Below are 24,164 nucleotides of genomic sequence, written 5' to 3' on the forward strand. Positions count from 1 at the left end.
TCACCTCAATTATGGTTCTTCAGTATCTTCGTATTTCTGGAGATTATCTCATGGATTTCCCCCACTTGAAGCAAAAGTACCAGCACCCAAAGAACTGTGACAGATGATAGTGAACCAGGGTATTTCCATTTCAAACTCCATCACTGAAAAGTCATGGTTCTGCTTTTGGCTTCAGCTACCCCATGGGCCCATCTCTACATTAAAACCAAACCCAAAACAGAAATAAAACTATGCCTGTTTTTGTACACAAATTGTCATGTCTAAAGTGTCACCTATAAAGCAAAAGAATGGAAAAGGGAGATAGGCCATGGTTATTAAAATTCCATTCCTTTCTCCTCCTAAGTTCTAAGATGGTTGTGATCCTAAAAAGTGCCTATTCATTTCTTCAAAAATAAACTGCCCACTGTGTACCATACTTGATGTTTCACAAAATTCAACATACGGTTCTCACTTGAACACATCATGTTCAGGGAAGGCAATTCAAAAAAATCACAATATAGCCATGCAAAGGCTACAAACACAACTACAAAGTTGAAACATTTTCTAACTATTCCCCTTTATGACTTCTAACTATGGCTTAAAAACCCAATGGACAAGTGGAAGCTTCCCTCTGTACATGGCTTTTATTATTTACATAATACAATATAGCATCAATGCTGAATAGCATGATTATGTGCAATACATAAATATGAACTATCTGTACACATCTGCAGATCTAACTCAGAACTAAGGTACATAAAATTGAAAGCAAAACCGAATGCTGTAATTAAAGTAAAAACTAGGACCGAACACTGCAATAAATCAGAAGTAGTGCCTCGTGTACATACTTAACTATTTACAGATGAAAACAGGCATTACCACAATACTAATCTAACTATACTCATTTATATATAAAAAACACAAGTTTCATACATCACAAAAACCTTCCATTATAACACAGAAGTGATATTACCAGACAAGCATCAGTGAAGTATACTGCCTCTTCTAGTTGTTATTGTACAATGCTGTAGATAATGCAGCCCATGCAATACACCCAAGAACACTAGAGTCCTACACCCAAGTACAATTAATATGATAAAGCAGCCCTCTGCACGTGGTGCTGGATACCACTAAGAAGTCTACTGCAGCCGTGTTGGTTAGGGTTCTCCATGCAGAAGGGTACAGTTACATTAAGAACTGAAGTCTTTAAAAAAGCTTTAAACATTCTTTCTTGAACCAAAACATTCAACAAAAGATGCACATGAAAAATGAACTTTTCAGAAACCTTTGCAACTTAAAATTCAGATGCATGTTATTCAACAGAGCTGCTGTATGTAAAAACCGAATGTAGTTTTAATTTCTTCTTGTAAACAAATTAAGCCTAGTGCAGTTCTGTGCTACACAACATTTTTAGCAGTGAGAGTAATGCAGACATCTTCTGGTGCTGGCCAGCACAATACGCTTCAGAGATCGCTCAAAGACCCTGTGGGCCTGATGGCTTTACTCATGATAACCAGTTGCGATGTTTACCTTTCACAGAATGTCTTATTTGACAGCTTTTAGAAGACAAATTAACCAGGCTTACATATGGCACCAAATACTGGTTTCACGGACAGGTCTGATCCTCTTTATAGCTTTCCTCCTACTTCCAAAGAACATGTTGTGGAAATTAACAGGGTGAAGATTAACTATGGTAGAAGTAGACTGCCAGTCCTTTTCTGGTGTACCATTTTTTTTAAAAATACAGGCACATAACACTAGCCAAAGATTATACCTTGATTACATTCCCAAAAGGCAGATATGCTGCAAACATGCAGAGATTTCATGTATTATGTTTGGCACGTGGGAACTAAATTCTGTCCCTATCGTCTGTGTATCTTCAATTTGCTGTGTAGATTTTCATCCAATTTTATTCAGGGGAGGGCATATACATTTTGTAGGGCTGTATCTATCCATTTCTGCCTGTAACAAACACCCAAACATCCTAAAATTTCAATTATAAGACAGACAAGTGTAAAGTAAAACTCTGGAGAACATCAAAGGAAAATGGCCATGCATCTGCTCTTTAATGTTTTCCTACGATATATTAAAATAAAAACAAAGTTTCAGTCTCTTCACAAGTAGTAATTTATATTCTCTGGATTTTTTCAGCCACAACAACTGGATTCTCTTTTCTGATTTTTGCTGCAGCTTCTGCTTTGTAATCATATGGACAGTTGTGCTTGTCAGAGTAACGGTGAAGTCCACAAAACAAATTTCCACATCGGCAGTCAAACCCTGTACACATAAGGAAGTAGAGTCACTTGGGAATTTGTAGTAATTAAAAGGAAAGGAAAAAAAAGCCTGTCACTATAGAAAAGGTACCAGATTTTCAGGGTTCTCTACAACATGAAAGAGTCTGCCACTTTAAATTGTGAAAGAGCTTTCAGTCTCTTTTGACATAGTGAGAAATTCAAGTAACTATCCTTCCATAAACTCCTGTAGATATCAGAGTAGAAATTACACAGGCTCTGGAGCCAGACTGACCTGGATGCAAACCTTCCTCCGACCACATATAAACTGGGTAATATTTCCTTAAGTGAAAACTAGGGGAAAGAACCACAGGGTTCTGAGATTTAAAGGGAACAGTTAAAAAGTATTTTAGCATTTTCTGCCTGGCTCAAAGATGGTGCTTACCGTTTAGTTCAGCTACCTTCCCCCAGGAGAACAAAAGCAAAGACTCAACAGGGATGAATTTTTATCAATCCAATAAAGCTAAGTAATTCAGAAGGCCTGAAGCTAATAAAGGGTTTTAGAGGATTAGAGACACAAATGGAAATCAAACCCAACTTCTCCCCATTATCTTGCCCTCTTTCTAGTCCACTCTGGAAACTTTCTGTTCCTGAAAGTCAGGCATTTTCTATAGGTGTTAAGACTGACCAGTCTCTTAGGGAGCTCCCTATTAAATCCTAGCAATAAAATATGCATTGTCTTGTATGTTCTGTAATACCTGTAAGGCCAACTTTCTTTCTGCACATAAAACATCTGTTCTTCTTTGGTTTGGGCAACTCAGGAGCTTTTTCTTCACCTTGAGAAGTACTGGGCTGAGAAACTGATGGACTGGGCTGAGTGACAACTGAAAAACAAGGGTGAAAATGAGATATTTGTCAAGAGTTCACGGGCTGATAATTATTTAAATAAAAAAAGAAAACATTTAAGAGAGACAGTAAGATTTTTAGTGAAAACATTTATGAAGCCTTTTTTAAAAACACGTGCTCTATGTAGAATTTTCTACTTTAATACCAGAACTTCTTTCAAATCTTGAGGATTTCTTGCCAATCAACATATACTCGCTCCTTTAAATGCTGTAAAATGATTACTCCACTCAAATTCCTTTAAACTCACTCTTAACAGCTAGTACTAGGGAACAAAATCTCAAGTTTTAAAGACCTGGGAGATGTTGGTCACATGCCCAGTTTTTCCATACTGCACTTGCCTAAATGCAAATTTCCTAATTAGGGCAGTTCACCTTCATTATTGAGTAAATAGAAGTTGCCAACTTCTAAGGTACTTGGCTATAAAAAAGTCATTTTGGTTTTATACTGATACAAAAGAAAGACTGTATAGATAAATCCAGCAAACTGCGACAAGTGAAACCTAAATCATTAAGCCCTAATTAACTTCAGATCCCAACATTTTACAATTATCATTTTGCCATTTTAATGAATGCTTTATATGGTCATACGTAGAAGATCTGAAGAGTTCTTAAAAAACTTTTCGAAATATCAGCAAACACGGTCTTTAGGACTGCTTAAGTACTTGTGAAATTTTGACTATTAAGGAGTCCACAGGCAAAACGAAAATTTTTAACGCACAGCTTTTATTTACTTTGCAATACTTATCTAAACCAGGTGTGGAACTTAGACAATGAGAAATATGATCTACTTTAAAAAAAAGTCCCTATTTCTCCACCTAAAAGGGCTTTAAATTTTAATTCATAGAAGACATCAATAAAACTTGTCAATATGAAGATAAAATTACAGTTCACCACATTAAAGCCTACATTACCACTAATTTAAAACAAAATACCAAATTTAATTCTACGTTTATAAAATTCAACTATACCAGAAGCCCTGACTTTTAATATTAATCCAAACCCAAAGAATAGCAAATTAATGTATGCAATGGGCCAGCACTAATGCTATAAGCATAAATCCAAACTCTACAGCAAGCGGACAGGTTTCAGGACAGCTCACTCTAAAAATGCTCCCCAAATGTATAACTCATTTACATTAGTAACATATTTGGTGAGACAAATAGCTTAAGATTAGACTAACGGAATAATATTCTACCTACTACTTATCCTAATAATCTATTATGACAACCTTATTACAGTTTTTCCTGATGGTATGTTGGTAAAGAATCTATGGAAATAGTTGGAGGGGGGGGAGGTGACAGCCACTTCTTTGGCTACATCAGAAAACTGAAGAATGATTCCTGGGACATACAGGGAAGAAGGGGAAAATGACTCAGTAAAGGCAAAGAGAACAAACTACAGAGTGCCTACTAAGAGAGCATAATAGCAGAGACTAGCTACAAATATAAACCAAGAGTACTGTTCCAAGGTCAGAGTAATTTTGTGTTAAAAAAAAAAAAAAAAAAAACCCCCCCAAACAGAAGAAAAGCCTCACAAACACACTAATTTGGTCAGCTTTTTCAGAAGGATTGAACTCATTTCAAAATATTAAATATGTATTGACCTGAACTTAAGAATTTTTACCTTAACTTTACAGATTAACACTGCTATAATTCACATAAGCTTTGCTATGTGATGTTAGCAAAAGCCAGCCTCCAAAGCAGATTACATATCCACAAATACAATTTCCTCATAATAAAGTTTTATAATGGGTTTAGTCAACACTGTGTACCAGGAAATAATAAACTATGTGCCCTGAAGAGTACGGGGCTACTTGTTCCAGGGTCCAGCACAGGTAATTCAGAACAAGCCAATCTCTGGCAACAGGTTGGGCTACAGAAGCAGAGACTCAAAGCCACTCAATGAAAAAAATGCCTTTCCAGAGTGAGTTTTAAAATCCCACAAAACAGGATAGGGATCCTACACTTCTTCAATTTGAAAGTTTTTTTAGTGTTCAACATGTTCTTTGTCCTCAGTATTTTCTACAATATCAAGACTGATACTGCCTTTGATATAAAATTTTCTTCATGGCTTTGAAATTTAATCTATATAATTTCCCATTCATGAATAATACTTTCCCTAGTGATTTAAAGATCTTTAAAATATATTGGTAAACTACTTTTTAAGTTCATTAAATTCTTAACATTTCCAGTCCCCAGATTATCAATTTTGCGGATTTGTGGGGTGGGGCTAAGGAGGGGGCATGGGCAGAAAAGAAAGAAGAGTAAAGAGTGACTATTTTACGCTTAAGGGACTTTAAAGACAGTAGTTCTTGCTTGGCCTGTATTTTACGGCTTTCTCTCCAATTTAATCTTTCAATGAGAAGGACATAATCCCCCCGCCAACACTTTCTCATACTACCAAATCCAGAACAGAACTAGTATTAAACAAAAAGCATACCTGGCTCTGACACCTCTGTTTTCGGGGTAGTTATTTTGTCCTCTCTCGAAATGCTCATTTCTGTCATTTGCTGAGTTACAGGCAAGGCGGCCACAGGCACATTTCTATTTGAGTTCAAGCAAACATTTTTAAAGATGTTAAGGGTACTTCTTTGCAAGGTAAGTTGTCAGTTCAACTTTAAATTATGTATCATTTCCAACACGATCAATGGAGCTAAATACTCTAAAAATTTAAAAGAGTACTGGATGCCCAGCACACATCGTTGAGGATAAAGAAAGCCATGTGATAAATGGCTCATCAATTCCAGGCCACATACTTGGAGAGGTTCCGGTGTTCTATTATAGCCAACTGGGAACTTCTAGCTGTGCCTGTAATTTAAGGGCAAAGGGGCAGCTTTGCCAAAATGCCATGTGTAGCACTCGAACAGAGTCTGCAGAGCCGTACTCTCCACAATCCCTAAACCTCAATTACAGGAAAATAAAAGCACAGCATTCTCAACACAGCATCATGGAGTGTGTTATAATATACATCTTTATTCAATGACCTGTAAGATCATGTATTAAAAGAATCCTGGAATCCCAGATTGTGCAACAGAAAGCCAAGGGCATCTGATATATTAACATCCTTAGGATATACGAACACTCAGAACAGTACGGATAGCACAGATATATTTCCTCCTTGTATTATTATAAAAAGCCTGAAATGGTCAATCTTACCTTGATTTTTCAGATGTGCTGCCAGCAGCACCTTCACAGTTGTTTAAACTAGTGTCTGCTCTCTGTACAGATGCAGAATCTGAGGTAGGACTGTTGGAACCACTAGCTGTTCCTATTTAAAAAAAAGGATTTGTAAGAAAGAGCAAGACTACAAACACTCAGTATCAAGACTATTAAGAAGTAACAAATACTTGCATTTAATTAGGTTAGTGATTTAAGCATTTTCACTGTGCTGCAGAATCCTACAATTAAGTGAGTATCCAAACAAAAGCATATATGAAAAAGTCACATCCAGTGAACCTAAGTATGAAACAAAACCTCAAAAATGAAAATGAAAAAGCTAGAAGATGCTTGTAGATACACAGTCATTCATTCCTGAGGTAGTCGTTTTAAGTACTTGGGCTGATGCTTTAATTTCAAGCTTTTCTCAGGTCTTCTCTCCTTGGGCTCTCAGCATTGATTCTCACAGTCTTAGGCCCCAATTCCTGGTTCTATATTTTCTGTCCACCAGTTCTTCAAATGGGTTTTTCCTTGGAAACTTACCCATTGGGCTCATTCTGCCACTATTCTGCTGCCTCTGAAGATGTTCTTTGTAGCAAACGGAACACATTCCATTTGTCCTAGGATTCCCATAAAAGCCACATCCTGTACTACACAGCATGGGCCCTGGGGTCTGGTTAGTCTCCTGAGCCATATTTTTCTGCTATAAACAAAACAAAAACAAAATTTTATTAATTAGCATGTTACCAAAGTAAAATCACTAAATTAGTATGATAGCCACCAGCATACCTTTGTTACTTCTAAACACCAAGTGTTTCTAACGAAGGCCCAAATTATGTTAATCATTAACAAGAGCAGGCCAAGAAATACGACTGTTTTGTTGCTTTTATAAAACAATGGGCATTAAAGAAACTGTCTTTTAACATGATAAATAATGAACTGTAAGGACTTCACAGTCTTTAGGACAAAGGAAATTCTATCATTAAACATTAAAATGTATTACTTCACCTATCACCATGATCTTTGTTTCAATTTCTGAAGAGGTCACTCTGCCAGATATCAGAATTACATTTAAATCAATCTGGGCAATCGGCATTCTTAAAGTCACTTTCTGCTTTCCTGTACTACAGGCAGACCATATCAAATGGTGTTTTTAGCTAAAAATATATAAAATGGAACTTGCAAATGAAAAAAATCTACAATGATCACAATTAAGTATCAACTCTTGCTAGCTACTGGTGGTTCTTTAAACTGGTCATATATTGGATGTTGCTCTTAAAGCATTCTTAAAATACCTTGTAACATACTTGGGCCTCACCAGTAATTCAACAATTCTGCTATGGGGCAGAACAACTGTACTTTAAAAAAACATTGCACCACCTTTACGGAACACTGAAGAGAAAGCTGGTAGATCATCTAGCCTTTCCTGTTACCTTAGCACCAACAAGCAAAGCTCTTTAAGAATTTAGGGGTCAGGGGTGCCTGGGTGGCTCAGATGGTTAAGCGTCTGCCTTCGGCTCAGGTCATGATCCCAGGGTCCTGGGATCAAGTCCCACATCAGGCTCCCTGCTCAGTGGGGAGCCTGCTTCTCCCTCTGCCTCTGTCTCTTATGAATAAATAAAATCTTAAAAAAAAAAAGAATTTAGGGGTCAGCTGCTTATGGAATTCCTTTTAAGTTCTGCATTTGAGGTGTGAAATCTGGGTCTGAATACTTGAAAAAGTCAGTGCCCAGAAACCTGCAAATGGACAAATTATCAGCTATAGATTTCTCCAACCAAAGGCTCCATCTATTAAAACTTTTCGCAAGTGCTTGTCTTCCTCACATCAGGAAATGAAACCTTTGAAAGCTCTACTTCAATACGGCAAAGTAAAGCAATGTGAACACACCCACCTTTGGTAATGAATATTCAATGCTAGGTTACCAGAAAAAACTTCATACAGCAAGCATACCTTGCTTTTCCAGAAGCCTTTTAAAATTAGCACCAATATAGTAACGCTATGCTAAATTTAGTAAATTTTCCTAAGTGAAAATACACATAATGCAAAATTTAAACTGTGGAAAGTTTCCATATCACTTTAAAATATGTAGGTACAAAAGGCGTATTTGAGAGCATTTTATCAAAGGGAGACTGTGTACTAGAACTTGTGGTCACTGTCATTTAAATATGCTTAATGCTTACAATGGAGATTACTTATGATTTGTTAAGCTATAAACATTTCAAGTAAGTGCAGGAAAGTACTTCAAGCTAGAGCTTGTCATCTCCTAGAATTTCATATGGCTTTTCCCAACTACCACACAGAATACATTCTTAATAAGTTACTAAAAACAATGTTTTAACAAGTATTTAACACTTTTTACCAAGATTAATAAAAAGGGGTTAGAAGACTAATCAATACTGACCTGGCCAGAATCCTGCCAATATTTCCCCAACAGTTAAATGATAGTAATCTTTCCTTTTGTTAGCAAAAAGAAATATTTCAAGCCAGTCAAGCTCATATGGAGGGTGATGGAGAACCACAACTTACTTCAAACAATAGTACTAATTTAGCAGACACGGTCTCTTTAAATAGTAAGTGGAATTTAGCTGACTCATTTTGGAGCAGGGTAGTGTAAATATTTCAACATCACTTATGAAGTTTATTAATAAACATTTTCAGCTGGGTTTTTAAAAATTTTTAATATGTGCAAAAATGCTTCAAATAATAAATTATGTATTTATTTGCATGCCCCCCATGCAATGTGTGGGAATCTACCCTATGCAAAAAGGTCATTCCTTGAAGCCAGCTTAAGAATTATGCTAGCTCACAGTTTCTATACTAACTTCCAGTGTCATCTGACAGTGGCTTTGTAATAGCAAACTGGCCTAAATTTAAGAGTCAACCCATGTTAACATTAGTGCATCCAATTCTTAAAATCTTTTCCTTTATATAAAAAAAGGGGGGGATCTCATCAATGATTTTACCCACTTCGACTTGCCAAGTATCCCACCTTTCCTTCTTCAGAAAACGCAACTACTTTCAACTCACTATAAATAGCCTGCAACTGAAACACAAGAGACACCAGGACATTAGTCTTCCACAAAGCTTCCCATCTTGTAGATTTTTCCCCCCTAGAAAGCCAGCTTTTAAACGCCATCACATGTGCAAAGCTTGCCTTAATATTTCTCAGAAGCTTAGATCACATGGGCGGGCGCTTCAGCCTGTCACAAGGCTGCAATGTGACAGGCTGAGCTGGATGGAGGCTCTCACATAAAGCCTAGTCAACAGGGGCCTCTGAAATCAGCTTCTATTTATATCTTAGAGCCTGCCAACTCCTACACAACCCCAAGAACTAAGGATGCTGCGTTCATAGATCTAATATAATAAGGAAACAAAACAAAAAGATGCCATTAAGGCTACTGCAATTTTTTTTTTTTAATGTAGAGGGCTAGCGAACAATCTCAAATTCAACTAAGATGCATCATTAATCACTCATGAAGCCAAAATGGTCAGGTTGTTTATAAAAACCAAGCACAGCAGAGAAAGCACCGAGGCAGAAAGAATCCTCATGTTTAAATCCTTCTGCTCAGCAGCAATTTGAGGGAGGGGGTAGTTTGCCAGTAGATGCTGTTTCCCTCCTGCTTGGCACCATTTTAGAAAAATACATCATCATTACTATTTAGTACCTTTAAAGTTTTGTTGTTAGAAACTTGTGCGTTCCTGGGTCAGCTCTATCAGATACAGAGGAAATGTTTATTTTTATATTTTGTATAGCTGAAATGTGTATTTTTACAGTTTGTGGCTTCTTCTCATAATTTTTAAGATTTTATTTATTTGACAGAGAGATAGAGAGCACAAGTAGGCAGAGCGGCAGGCAGAGGGAGAGGGAGAAGCAGGCTCCCCGCTGAGCAGGGAGCGGGATGCGGGGCTCGATCCCAGGACCCTAGGATCATGACCCCAACGGAAGGCAGACACTTAACCGATTGAGCCACCCAGGTGCCCCTAACTCATAGTTTAAAGAAAACTAAAACCTGGACATGTAACAGAAAAACTCTCCAGCCTCAAATACGAATTAAAAAGACAAAACAAAAAAAAGGCTTTTACACTTATGTTATTTAGTTTTCAGGTGCGCACGTTAGAAGATGTTAAGAATGCCTACTCACCTGGACTTGAGATCTGAGTTCTAGTCACTAATTTACTTCTAACTAAGCCACTGACCTTGGGCAAGTCCTTACTCTCCAGATCTCCCTTCTCTGTTTGCCAAAAGGAGACTACTCTGATTTTTGAAGGCTCCTTTCCAGGCTTAATACCGGGCCTGAGATAGAAAATAGGGGAGAACTACAATAAATTCTTTCTTGGGGAAACATTAAAAAAAAAAACCAAAAACTTGTTAAGATAAAAACTGCAATATTTTCACCCATTAAGTTCTGAAAGCCTACTTTTAAGAAGCTAAGGAATAAAATAAAATTAGTTTTAATTTCTTTTTTTTTTAAGTCTGTAAATTACCTGAATGCCAGGTTTAAAACCAGGGGCTCTGTGACCTATATACACTACTTTACCCTAATGTCGTTAGACCAGATTCTTAGGAGGCGTTCAATAGAAGTAACACGGGCCTTTCCTCAAAACAGCTCCACGGAGTGCGTGGAAAGCAAGCAAGAATTTCATGTTCACCAGCCTACATGCATGAAACAAAGGGGAAGGTGCTCCATTTCCTTCATGAAAGGGATCTTGAGCAAAAAACGCAGCGACGCTGGCAAAACTAAAACGCGACGACAGAAGAGCCCCCCCGCCCGTTCCAGCGGATTTCCGAACAAGTCCGGGTCCCACTGGTCCCCCCCATTCCTCCCCACCATGCCCCTCTCTAAGCCGAGGCCTTGCTCAGGAGAGCCCAGCAGGGCCTTCTCCAAAAACCACTGAGTCATGCAGAACAGCAGCTCCGCAGGCCAGGCCGGCCCCGCGCCGACCCCCGACCCTGACCGGCTCCTCCGAGGAGGCGGCGGCGAACTGGGGAGGGAGGGGGGTGCGGCGAGGAGGGGGCCGGGGGTGCGGCCGCCGCCACGGCCCCTTTGTCTCTCCGGGTCCGGCTGCCCACGCCGGGCGCCGCGCAGAAGGCGGCCGGGACGGACGCGAGGAAGGCCCGGAGCCCACACGCCGGGCATTGTTCTCCGGACGGTGCGGGTGCAGGCGAGCCGGGGGCGCGGGGTGCCGGACCTCGGGCCACGACGACAGGATGACGCCTCCGTCTTTGTGCTTCCTGAGCTGGCGAGGGGGCTCCCCTCCCCCGGAGGCCGCCAGCCGCGGCCCGCTCGGGCTCCGCCAGAGGCCCGAGGCGGCCCGGTGCCCCCCCCCCTCCCATCCCCCGGCCGGGCACCAGCCGCCGGGCGCCCTCCCCCAGCTCCGCACCACTCACCCTGCGGGGGCAGGAGTGCAGGAGCCGGGCTCGCGCGCGACGCCGGCGCAGTGGGGCCGGGCCCAGGCCTCCGGGAGGGACGAGCCGGGCGCCCTAGAGCGGCCGCCGCGGGCCGGGAGCGGGTCGGAGGCGGAGGTGGCGCTGCCGCCGCCGCGGGCTCCTCCTTTGTTCCTGCAGTAGCACCGAGCGTGGCCGGGACACGCCGGAGCTCGGGAAGTGGGAGGAGGGAAGCGGGGGGGCGGGCAGAGGAGGAGACGGAGGGAGGACCGGAGGCCGCGGCGGCTAACGCTGCCCGCGGCACTCGCCCGTCGTCACCTCACGCCTCCACCGGCGGCGGGCTGGGCCGACTCCGAGGGCGACCAGGACGCGCGCAGGGAGGCCTGGGCGCCGCGACGGCCCGCCGGTGGTGCTCTCCGTCGCCTCAGCTATGGCCGCGGAAGTTGCGTGGCTCCTGGGAGCAAGCGAGCCCCGAGCCCAGGTGCACACTGGTCCGCGCTCCGTCCGACTGACGCTCTCTCTCCGCCCGGCACTCGGGCAGTGAGGGAAAGAGGGAGGGGGGGCGGGGTCTGTGCGTCAGCGAAAACCCCGACGGCGGCGACGGGGAGCGCGGTGACGTCGCGAGCCAGGCGCCCCGCCTCCCGGGCCCAGTTCCCGGGTCCGGGAGGCGGGGTCGAGCGCGGCCCCGCTGCCGTCGCACGGAGCCGAGTCACTGGCCGGGTTGTCGGTCCCAGGGTGGAGCTGGAAGGAGCGAGTCCTGTGGAGAATGCGTTTCTATTTTTAACCCGATTGTCCGCCCTCAGCCTTCCTCCTTCCGATTTTCTCGCTCAAGCCCGCTTCTCGCCATCTGAGTTCTCACGCTTTGTCTCGAGCCCTTGGCAGACATTTCCCTTTCCTCCTTACTCCCCTAACCGCCGCCCTCTACCACCCCCACCCTCGAAGTTAGTAAGAGGGATTCGCCTCGAGAAAAGGAAAATAACTCTTCTCGCCTGCTTAAGAAGCCTCCCGTGCCCCGTGCCCCTGAACCCCCTTTTGGTTCTAAGGTCCAGCCGGAGCATCGCCCGGACGCCGCCGAGAAGCAGCGGGGCAGGCGGCGCTCGCTCGCTCGCTCGCTCGCTCGCCCAAGGTCACGGGTGGTTGTGCAGAGTCAGGAAACGCCCGGGCCGACTGGCTGCCAGTCCCGGCCCCGGCGTCGCTGTTCGGAACAAACTGTTTTGGCCAGCCTGTAAAATCCCTGGAAATCGACTATTCCAGCAAAGCGTCCTGAACTAGGAGAGCACCAAATGTTCTGCTCAAAACATGGAGTTGAGGGACAAACAAGCTAGACCTGAGGCAAAGACCAGAAAGAGGAGGGGTTGCAGGAGGAAGTTCTACAGAAGGGAGGTATTAGGCAATTGAGAAGTGAGGCACAGGGCCTGACCAGTTAGCAACCGGCGGCGAGTGAACTCAAAACACTGAGAGCCTTTCCAAAGCACCACCAGCCAAAAAATACCCTACTTACAGCTGACCTCTCCAGGTGACTTCAGTTCAAAAGAACAAAATACTAAGAAAGTACTTCTGAAATTTTGTGGTCAACAGTGGCCTACTGAATAAACAGAAATGATGTTTAGGGCTTACATGAGCCACGGTTGGAATGGAGTGAGAGGTCCCTTCAGTGTTTCCCAAACTTCCTGATCAGAGAAATCACCTGGGGTGATAATTGGAAAGATTCCTAGGCCTCTCCCCTGGAGATGCTGTTGGTTGGTCTGGGGTGGAGCTCGGGAATCTGTATTTTTAAGCAGTTCTCCAGGTGATTCTTCTTTGTGGTTTTGTAGAGTTCGGGAGAATGCTATCCTGGTGCCCTGTGCCAAATTTCCAAATCAAACACTTTTGTGCCGCAGTAAGCAGAATACCTAAAACATAACTGAACATTCCCTTTACGATTTAGGGCTATTGCTGTGGTCGATAGACATGGAGTAGTTTCAGTCACTGTTCCCCCGACCACTGGACTTTAGTTCCTTGAATGAGTAAATGAATTAGTAAAAACACAGCAGCTACCATTTACAGACTGTTTTCAGTGCTGAGTTTTCTCCATTTAGGGTCTCATTTAATCTTCACAGCAAGTCACTGAGATAGGTTCTATTACATCCATTTTTACAGATAATGATTAAAAGGAGTAAGTGAACTTCTTGAGGAGCTGAGGGACAGGGAAGCCAAAGAGAGGTGATTTTTACTGAGAACAAAAATAGCTTTGGGATTCCTCCCCCCCTACCTCCCGAATTTTAGTTATTAAAAAATGAAACAAGATAATTCCTGAAGAAGCATATTTGGGAAAAACAATAAACCACGAACCAAAGAGTAATAAGGCAAGCTGGTTAATTAATAATGTATTGCATAATATATGTTATGTAGCCCCTTCTGCTAATTCATCCTCTCCACCAATCATTTACAATTTTCTCTATGAGACTATTTCAACCAAGAATGTGGGTGGTATTGAACCTAATTTTAACAAGATTCCCTTCCAGCAACCACCCTAGTTGCTCTCGAAGAATGCTCTACAGACCAGCAGCATCAGCAACACTGGCAGCTGTGAGAAATACAAATTCTCAGGCCCCTACACCAGACCTATGGAATCACAAACTCTGTGGGTTTGTCTAGCGATCTGTGTTTTAAGTCCTCCGTGTGATTCTGATGCACACTCAAGTTTGAGAACCACTTACCCTTACTGTACTATCAGGTGACCTGTCTTTCAGATGCTTATACCGTGTGAAGGGAAAGGGTTGAAAAAACCTGTTTTTTCTCATAATATTGGTGTAACAGATTAGGGGATACACTTCTAAGGAAATTGTTGTTCTTCTAAATTTTCAGGTGGACTTCTAAAGACAAACTATAAAACTCAAAATATTTAATAGAATGCTCTTAATATAAGTACACAAAAGGGCTGTCACTCTGTGGTCATCAGAGAAGGCTGAAACCAGCCTCTGGAAACAAGCTATCGGGGAAAATATCAATTTAACCCAAGCTATTGGGGAAAACAAGCTTTCAAAATGTGGTGTAATCAACTAATTGTTCAAAAATACCTTTTGTAGAATTTCATTACATAGGACATACCAAGTGACTGATACTGATCCATTCCTAAGGACTCTTTGAAAATTATTTATTTACTTATTTATTTCCGTAAAAGTGTTTTGCGCACTTACTACATTTTAGGCACCCACTGACTGGGTGCTGAAATATACACTGGTAGGAAAAATTGATCTTACCCGTGTTTTCATGGGCCTTACTGTCATGTTGGGGAGAAAGATATTAACAATATTATCATATAAATACATAATTATGAACTGGTAAATATTTGGAAAGAAAGATAGAGAATACGATGGGAGCATATAACCAATGACAATGGATACTGAAAACTCGCCCGGTCTGAATTTCGTCACAGCTCACCCCCATCGCCAGTGGAGCCAGGCTTATTTCCTTAAAGTAGTTAACCATAGCAAACTGGTATGTCCTATGAGAAAGTTGGAACACTTTGTATTCTGCTTAAGAATTCAGGTAAAGTCATTGCAGTTTCGCTTAGATTTTTCTTTGTAATCTAGGCATGGACCAAAAGAGGGGATTGATGATGATTGGAGAAGAGCAAATGTAATTAAATTTCTTAAAAAGTAGAAAATGACATCCCTTAAAAACAGCAATAAAAGTTATTAGTCCTAAAATATAAAAGACTTGGATATTTTAGCTTGACATATAACTTCCCATTATGGAGACAGGAATTGCTTCTATGGCATTATTGTAATACCCTGTCATGGGTTACTTCATTTTCTCTCTGTGCTTGAGTAGAGCTTGGTGAAGCACAAAGTCTTTGCTAGGGTTTTAAAAATTGGTGCGTATCATTTGATGTTCACATAGTGACCTTCCTCCCTTTCTTTCCTCAGGCCCTTCCAAAATCTCAAAGATTAAAGTAAAGAGACTCAATTTTATTTTTATTATTTTCAAAATGATTGGCTGAAAGGATTACAATATTGTATTTAGAGCAAATCAACTAATTAAAAAATTTGGAGTATGGCACAGATTATTTAATTATGATTTTTTCCTCTTTAATCATTGATAATTAAATCATAATTAAAATATCAGTGAATCCAATAATAGATGGGTTTCAACCCAGCTCAACAAATGGTTGGCTAAATTTTTCCCTTAAGGAATAGATAAAGCAAGTAGCAATTTAATTATTGTAAAGAACTTTTGGTAATTTTAAAACCATACTCATTTTTAATGAAAACAACTTGATCAAAGAATCTTCAAATAAATAGTCATGGATATCTTACCTGATGAGAAAAGACTTTCAAACACAATCCAGATACTGTCAGCATAGCTGTTTTTTTAAGACTATTTAAATTAACAAAAGCCTTTATTTGTATAAATCAAGAACTGAAGGTGAAGGAAATTGATGAATTAATACATATATGTATTTTGCTGTAGATATCACCTGTTAAGATACACACAAGGGACTTTGGTCTCAAGATTTCGAGAAATCTTTGTGAGTGAACAAACTAGGGATGGATGTTAACTATGAATCTCAGTAATCAGCTCTGGGATTAACTTTGAAACAACACTGTGAAGCAGATCATAACTTGAGCTCATGGGTGGTAGATGGGCCAGAAAGTCAGGAACCAGGTGGGTAATTTGGCGAGAGCCCAGCAACTGGGATGTATAAAGCTCTGGCAATGGGCAGTTGGCACTAAGGTCCTAGATATCACGCAACAGAAGAAGATCACAGAAAGCAGGTGGATACCGTTGGGGAGGTCAGGATTCAGGCAGAAGACGGACCAGAGAAGTGGGTAGGGTGGGCCCTTGTCCTGGAGGAATGCAAGTTCTAGGCAGAGAGCCAAGGCAAGTATCTTATGTTTGTGTTATGTTTTTCCATTTACAATGTATGTTCGAGTGCATTAATTCGATAAATTCTCACAACAGTCCATCGATCTAGGTATTCCCATCTTTCCTTTTGCAAAGGAGTTCACTGAGGCTCAGGGCAAAGTCATGTGTCCTGTCCAATGTCATGTACCTAGTAACAGTCAGAGCTGGGAAATTTAATCCTAGCCTCTGTCTTCTGGTTCAATGTTCTGTCGCCTCTCTAGGAGCATTTCCCCTTTTAATTTATGTCATAATTGTATCTCCCCTTATAATGTGAACCACCCTTTTACATCTTGTACATCACTCATCTCAGAATTATGACCTTAATAGAAACTCTGATTAGATAGTGTCTTCCTACCTAACAGGCAACTCCTTCCAAATCCGTTTGGTTCCGTCTTCTCTAACCAACTTCTAAATGTGGCATTTCTTAAGTCTACTTCTGGAGCACTCTTTGTTTCTCTATTGAACATAGTCTCAGAGTGGTTTCACTCACTTCCACAGATTTAAATGATATCTGTACTCATTCCTTGGCTTACAAATGCTTGATTTATGAATTTTTTATTTACAAAGATATTTATATCTGTTTTAAAATTTTATATATAAACACTTCTCAATTTGACCCAGGACATTTCTTTTTCCAAACTAAAGGAAACTATGTCATTGGAAGAGAAATTCATAATTAGCCACTACTATTGTTAAAATGTGAATAAATGGGAGGACCTAGGCATAGGGATGGGTGTATATTTATTCCTTGTGGATCTTGTCTCCAAAGTGTCCAAGATAAAGTTAAAACCTTGGAATCCCAGAGCAGGTGCTTTGGTTATTGGTATATGTCTGATTTAGGTCCTTTCTGTATTGTAATTTACAACATAGTGACCAGCTTTAAATGTGAAACGTACAAATATGTAGAGAAAAATTTTTTGTTTTATGGTAAAATTAAAAGTGATGAAACAAATTGAAGCAGGATAGAGAAATAAAAAAACATTACTTTTGTCCATTAACTGATTGAATAATATAAAATTGGAAAAGAATCTGAAATTGTTAATTCTTAATAGCACACTATCACTGAAATGTGTCTAAGGCTACACCCAAATTGAGGATTTCCTGAACCTTTTGATGCCGGATAAAATGCTGCTTTGAGCTTCCTAATTATATAGCAGAAGGTGATGTCTTTGAAGACCTCAAGAAGGCAATTGAAGAGGGAGCCCAGGGGACAAAAGAATAGGAATAGAGTTCAATGGACATCCCAGAAGGTTTCAGAGATTTGAGAAGAGTTTAGTCTTAGAGTAAGTTCTAGACTGCAACTGTGGACCACGAGTTGGTTAGCAATGACACAGAGGAACTTCAGAAGAAATTCAGCACCCATCATTATTGTTGTCTTTGAAGGAGGTTGAGCTCTTGGGGAAACAATTCCCCTAAAATCCAATGCTCTCTTGTACATTTCATTGGATGTAGAAGGATGCTCTAGATCAGTCTCCTTCAGCTTTCTGAAGATCGAAGAATAGATTGCTTTGTCAGCAGCTGCCTGCAGAGAACTAAAGATCATCTGCTGCAATGGTTCTGGTGGGAAGAGGTGCTGATACTCGAGGGGCACTTGTGGCTTCTCCTCTCATCCAGTTCCTTCCTTTCAAAAAGACGTCTCTGGGGGCCCCTGGGTGGCACAGTCGGGTAGGTGTCCAACTCTTGTTGTGGCTCAGGTCATGATCTCAGGGTCCTGGATCAGGCTCTTTGCTCAGCATGGAGTCTGCTTGAGATTCTCTCTCCCTCTCCCTCTGCCCCTCCCCACCAGATAAATAAATCAATCTTAAAAAAATAAAAAGACTTCTCTTTTTATTTTTTCCCTGATTCATTCTTTTCTAGCTAAGAGGTTAAAAAGCATGCTTCATTTTTAGCAGCCTTCAGAAGGAGAAGATGAAATGAATTCCTACAGTAGGGGTTAGATTCAACCAGATGACTTCTACAGCCCCTGGCAATGATAAGACCCCATGATTTCTCTTGAGTGCATATTTGAATGAATAGATTTCTGTTCATTAAATGTTTTAAAAAGTTCTATTCTTTTGTAATCACTTGACCTTACAATTAAAGTAGAATTTTTAAAGTGAGTAAAAAGCCAGAAATTCAAAATAAATTAATTAAAAAAAATGAAAACCAATACCAGTGTAACTGCATAAGGATTAAAGGAACTATGTAAGTTGCAGGCAAATCATATTTAATATTTATTTTGTACTTAATTTGTGTTTTTCTATAACTTATATTTAATCCTTGTGATAATCCTTTGAGGTAGTGATGATTATGTTCTTGGACAGAGACAGAGTGGGGAACAAGGAAGTAAGTAATATATCTAAAATCACATGTTATATTGAAGAGTGAAATCAAGTCTGCTCAGTCTGATTCTAAAACTTGAGTTCTTTCCAGTGCAGCAAGTGCCTTTCCTAAACTAGTCATAGTTACTTGGAATGAAACCTAGAGGGTCTTTTTGAGCTCTCCACCCAGCATATTCTAGACAGCATTTTCAGCATTCAGGTTCTGTGCTCATACCAATAATAGAAAAGTCTATATCTGTGCTCACAAGGTGGCCCATTCCAACCTCCCTAGAATCGTGATACAGGATTTAATCCAGATTATTACCATTATCTAGTTTGCAAAGACCTCAAAAAAATGTAACTTCAGTGTTCTATTTAAACATATTCCCTGATTATTAAGATGACATGGTTAAAGACCAAGTGGTTAAAAACAGCTAACAACTTTTATTTTTAAAGAACTTATTGACAAATCATGTTCAACAGTGTGACTATTTCTTTCATTTGTACTCGGGTGCAGCCCTGTTGACTCTTTATTACAGTCAACTCTCATTATCAGTTAGTGAATTATATGCCATACACCTCATCTACAGTAACCTGGATATTGTGCTGCGTACAGCAAATTTGTTTTGGAAGGATGTTGGGGATGAGGGAGAAGGAGGAGGGACAAAACAATAACAAAAGAATTTTGGGGTGGAGTTCTTTCCTACAGCTGTTTTATTATGCTATTTAAAAAATTTGTAAGTATTAATCATATATGGATATATTCTTTTTGTATAAAGTTTAAGCAACATATGATTTTAATCTAAAAGTGAGTCTCCTATTTAAGCCTCCCAAACCATTCTCCGCTTTCCAGAGATAATCCTTAGGTACTTATGCGTCTACCCCTAAAAACCTTGTTTTTATGCATTCATGTACTTATACATATATAGAGACGTATCTGTGATTTGTTTACATATGCGGAATTATGCGACATGTATATATATATATATATATATATATATATATATATATATAGCTCGGCAACAGTATGCCTTGGGGATCTTTTCATGTCAGTGCATAAGAATCTACCTTATTCATTTTAACAAATTCATTTAACAAATTGCTGTGTGTAACGCAAGTATGTTAATCATTATCCTACTGGTGGATATTCAGGTTGTTTGCATTTCTTAACTATGATAAACAATGTCGACAGGAGCAGTAACTTATTCTGAAAATGCAGTGTATTAATACTAATTATTTGCATTTTGAAAACTTTTTAAAAAGATTTTATTTATTTATTTGACAGAGAGAGACACAGTGAGAGAGGGAACACAAGCAGCGGGAGTGGGAGAGGGAGAAGCAGGCCTCCCGCAGAGCAGGGAGCCCATTGCGGGGCTCGAACCCAGGATCCCAGGGTCCTGGGATCTGAGATCATGACCTGAGCCGAAGGCAGACGCTTAACGACTGAGCCACCCAGGTGCCCCCTTGAAAACGTTTTTTATATGAACTATATATATATATATGACTATGCTCAAATGTCAGTCCTTGTGGGTAGAATTAATTTTTAAGAAAGTAGATAAATCTTATTGATTAACTGATGACCATGTGTCCTTTCTTTCTCTTTTTGTCCTTCCTTCCCTCCCTCCCTTCCTTCCTCTTTCTTTCTTTCTAACTTTGGGAAAGATATATGTAAGATGTTCAAGATTCACTAAGAGAGCAACTATGATTTGAAGTTTTGCACCATTTTCTGTCATCCATTAGCTAACGATCATAATGATAATAGGTAGCATTTGTTAGGCACTGATTAAGTACCAGGTTTTGTTGTAGGCACTTTACACACATTAATATTAACCTAATTGGTTCTCATAGAATAATTAAGAAGTAGGCACAATTATTATGCCCGTTTTGCCAATGTTGGACGTTATCAGAGGTTATCCTGGTACCAGACAAATGAGAGGATGTCCACATGGTCACCTCCGAGGCCCGGACAGGGATGCCTTACCCCTGGGGGTAAAAGGCAATGGTGCAGCTTCCCTGTAGGCCCAGTGACCACAGCTCCCAATCAAGAGCTGCTCCATACTCCCTGGGGATCCAAGTTAGGGTGATCCAATCTTCTGCTTTGCCTGAGCCTTTCCCAGTTTTAGTACGAAAAGTTCTATGTCCCAGTCAACCCCTCAGTCCTGGGCAAACCTAGATGGTTTAGTCACCCTAGTCTGAGTAGTGTTTGTTTTGAGGAAAAGCTGGGGAGAATATATCTGGAGCAGGTGGGCAATAGCCGAGTCTCATGGTCATCAAGGAGTTTGACAGGACCTTCACTGTGAACTACTGGGAGTGAAAATCTTTTTATAAACCCAGCTGTATAAATGGTAAAGTCAAAGTTGCTGACTTTCTCTCTCCATAGGGTCCCTCCTGTGTCATACGAAAGGATGAAAAAAAAGGAAGAGGCCTACCACCTGGGTTGCATTCTAAGATATCAGAGCACAAAGGATGCTGAAGAGGGACCAAACTACACAAACTCCCCAACAGCAAAAAAGACCCCAGCAGAACTCCCTCTTCTTTTTGACTTTTAATATCCCGCGATATAAATGCAATATTCTGTCTCTACCCATAATAGGCCTACAAAATACCTTTTGTATTTTTTTTAAGATCTTATTTATTTATTTGACAGAGAGAGACACAGCGAGAGAGGGAACACAAGCAGGGGGAGTGGGAGAGGGAGAAGCAGGCTTCCCGCCGAGCAGGGAGCCCGATGTGGGGCTCCATCCCAGGACCGCGGGATCATGACCTGAGCTGAAGGCAGACGCTTAACGACTGAGCCACCCAGGCGCCCCATAGGCCTACAAAATATCTTATTCTTCCTTGTTTCAACTGCAGTCAACAGTCTTAGCCACTGCATTATCTATGTTGCAAAGATTTAGGGCTTTTGTATGTTTGTGTGTGTGACCTGGAATTAACCTCATTATAACAAAGCTGAAACGTCCCTTTAAGAAAAAATTTTCAGAGCAAAGATTGCATTTTTCCCCCCTTGAACAGTCTGACAATCTTGATATATTTAGAGTTGCAAACAGAATGACTTTTTTTTGTTGTTAACTCAGTCACAAATTGCAAAGGGGATCAGAAAACCAGGAATCAGTCATGTTTCTTGGCAGATGGTGGGTGCCAGGAGAGGGAACGATGGAACTCTGGCCATCCTTACAAAAAGAAACACAAGACGTGGGCCTGTTTGGTAAGATTTTATAAAGCCTGCCATAAAAATTACCTCATTTGAAAATTGCTTCACCTAAGAAATTATGCTAAAAATGGCCTGCTCCCAGAAATACAAATAAAAGAGGCGGCCAATTTTCACCTCTCAACACCAGTTTAGCTCTGGAATTGTGCTTAACACAGCACCAAGTAGCTGAGTGAGTGACATCGTTGACCAAAACTGTGCTTGACACAAGCTCAGGGGTACAGTAGGAGGCCTTCGATTTTGCAACAATTTGTTTCTTTTCTGATTTAATACAAAAAGCGGTTTTTATGCATCAAGGAATCTAATCTATTAACAACATTTCTCCTTCGCCAGTCACCACTTTCCTTAGAACATGCCAAACTATGTAATCTGAGTAACGAGAACATCAGAAACAGACTTTGGGGGATACAGTGAGAGATGTGGCCCTGAAAACACTGGGGACACTTTGTCCCCGAGGCCGGGATCACTAGGGAGGGAAACGATGCTCTGCATAAAAGGCAGGATGTTCTGAACTCTTAGCAAACAAAAACATCACAAAATTTGCCACCTCAGACTTTCTGATGGAAGAACAAAGAAATCAGATAGACCCTTTAATGTGTTCTCTTTACTAAAACAATGGACATTCTGATCCTCTCCCACATATATTTACTGAACCTCTATCTCATCCCCAACTGGCAGCCGGCCCCCGCGGAGCAACGTGAAGGGTGAGCTGGCCTCGACCCCAGAGGAGCTGGCATCTCCTGACTTCGTCCTCTCCTGTTCTCACTCTCATTACCTTTCCAGCTACTCTGGCTTCCTTGCTCTTCCTCAAACACGCTGAGCACTCCCTTGCCTCAGTGCCTTTCCACCTACTGTTTCTTCCGTCTGGACAGCTCTTGTCCCAGACATCTCACTTTATTTACTCCCTGATTAAAAGTCACCCTCACAAGGGAGGCCTTCTGTGACTCAGCAGCTAAGAGAGCATGCATGCACACACACACACACACACACACATATCTATACCCTTTTACTATTTCCTTATCCTATCTTACTTTTCTTCATATCCATTTTCTTATCATATCAAAATTATACATAGTTTTGTTTCTTTATGTCTTTATTAAGTGTCTTCCCTTGTTATCATGGAAGCTCCATGAAAGAAGAAAATTCATCTCTTTTGTTTACTGCTATACCCCTGGCGCTTCCAATGGCATCTGGCATCTCCGAGATACGCAGTGAATAATTGTGGACTGATGATTGAGTGAGGCAGTCAAATAGGCTGCTCTATTATTCACACCCAGGAGCCTGGTCTAACTCAGTGTTTTTTATGCTTTGATATCCTGAAGATCATGAATCACATTCTAAGTTACTTCAGAAATCTTCAAGGTCAATAGTTTTATTCTGTGTCCAGCAAAAGACTGAGAGCATGAGGGAGGGCAAATGATGAGGCCTCTGTGTCTCCCCAGCCTCTTCTCCTGTCTCCTTCAATTATGACCCCGTGGTTAGCAGTTTTAGATAGTGGGCTTCCACAAAAGAGTTCTTGTAAGGATAGGATCTCCTAGGTACAAACAAACACCAGAAAACAACAACAACAAAAAAGAAAACCACCATTTGAGGGAATTAGGGTGAGGGATGTTCATTCTCTGCCTCTACACTTCTATCTGTATTCCTTAGGAACTTGGAAGAAGGGTATATGATCTTGGTGAGTGAGTCAGCTGGAGTCTTATGGAGGCTCAACTTACCTCAAGACAGAACCTGGAGAGAGCCCTAAAAGAAAGGTGGAGATTCATGTTTTAACTATTTTAGAAAATAATCTTGAAAGGTAGTACGATGTTTGGAAATTTTTTCTCTTCATCACTTTATATTTCAGTGTTAGAGAAGTTAAGTCAAACACAAGTCTTTGTTAACATAGGCAAGGCCTTTCCTGAAGAGTCCTTATTTTGGGAGATCAAATTTGCATCGTTCACAGGGAAGCTGTTAGAAAAACAACAGCACCTAAGACTTAAACAATAAAAAATTGTTTGGATTCTTACCAGTTGTCCACTGTTGACTGTTGAAATGGACAGCTGTGAGCTCTGTGCTCAGAGTTTTCACATGGCTTACATGTCCTTGGGGGGATCCTACAGTTGTCATT

General features: G+C 40.8%; 1 protein-coding gene across 5 annotated transcripts; it reads right to left on the reverse strand.

Moving 5' to 3' along the window:
* Nucleotides 1-610: 610 nt before the first annotated feature.
* Nucleotides 611-12,177, reverse strand: ZFAND5 (zinc finger AN1-type containing 5). 5 transcript variants are annotated; one of them, XM_021694315.2, is made up of 7 exons: nucleotides 11,660-12,177; nucleotides 10,468-10,564; nucleotides 6,814-6,973; nucleotides 6,271-6,382; nucleotides 5,555-5,658; nucleotides 2,969-3,094; nucleotides 611-2,256 (listed from the first exon to the last, which is right to left on the reverse strand). In XM_021694315.2, the coding sequence occupies exons 3-7, from the start codon at nucleotides 6,962-6,964 to the stop codon at nucleotides 2,108-2,110; spliced, it is 642 nt and encodes a 213-aa protein (XP_021549990.1). In that variant the 5' UTR covers nucleotides 6,965-6,973; nucleotides 10,468-10,564; nucleotides 11,660-12,177; the 3' UTR covers nucleotides 611-2,107. The 5 variants fall into 5 exon arrangements, with proteins under 5 accessions (XP_021549990.1, XP_021549991.1, XP_021549989.1 ...); XM_021694316.2 differs by lacking the exon at nucleotides 10,468-10,564 and having other exon boundaries at nucleotides 6,814-6,970; XM_021694314.2 differs by lacking the exon at nucleotides 10,468-10,564 and having other exon boundaries at nucleotides 11,660-11,747.
* Between the last annotated feature and the right edge of the window lie 11,987 nt (nucleotides 12,178-24,164).

This window comes from Neomonachus schauinslandi, chromosome 13, assembly GCF_002201575.2.
Source record: "Neomonachus schauinslandi chromosome 13, ASM220157v2, whole genome shotgun sequence".
Classification (NCBI taxonomy): Eukaryota; Metazoa; Chordata; class Mammalia; order Carnivora; family Phocidae; genus Neomonachus; species Neomonachus schauinslandi.

Coding starts and splice junctions, on each gene's coding strand:
- ZFAND5 (XM_044920324.1), bottom strand. CDS start 9,406: ATGGCGTTTAAAAGCTGGCTTTCTAGGGGGGAAAAATCTACAAGATGG. Junction 5,659..6,270: donor AGCACATCTGAAAAATCAAG/GTAAGATTGACC, acceptor GAACTCAAATAG/AAATGTGCCTGTGGCCGCCT. Junction 3,095..5,554: donor AACAGAGGTGTCAGAGCCAG/GTATGCTTTTTG, acceptor CTTGTTTTTCAG/TTGTCACTCAGCCCAGTCCA.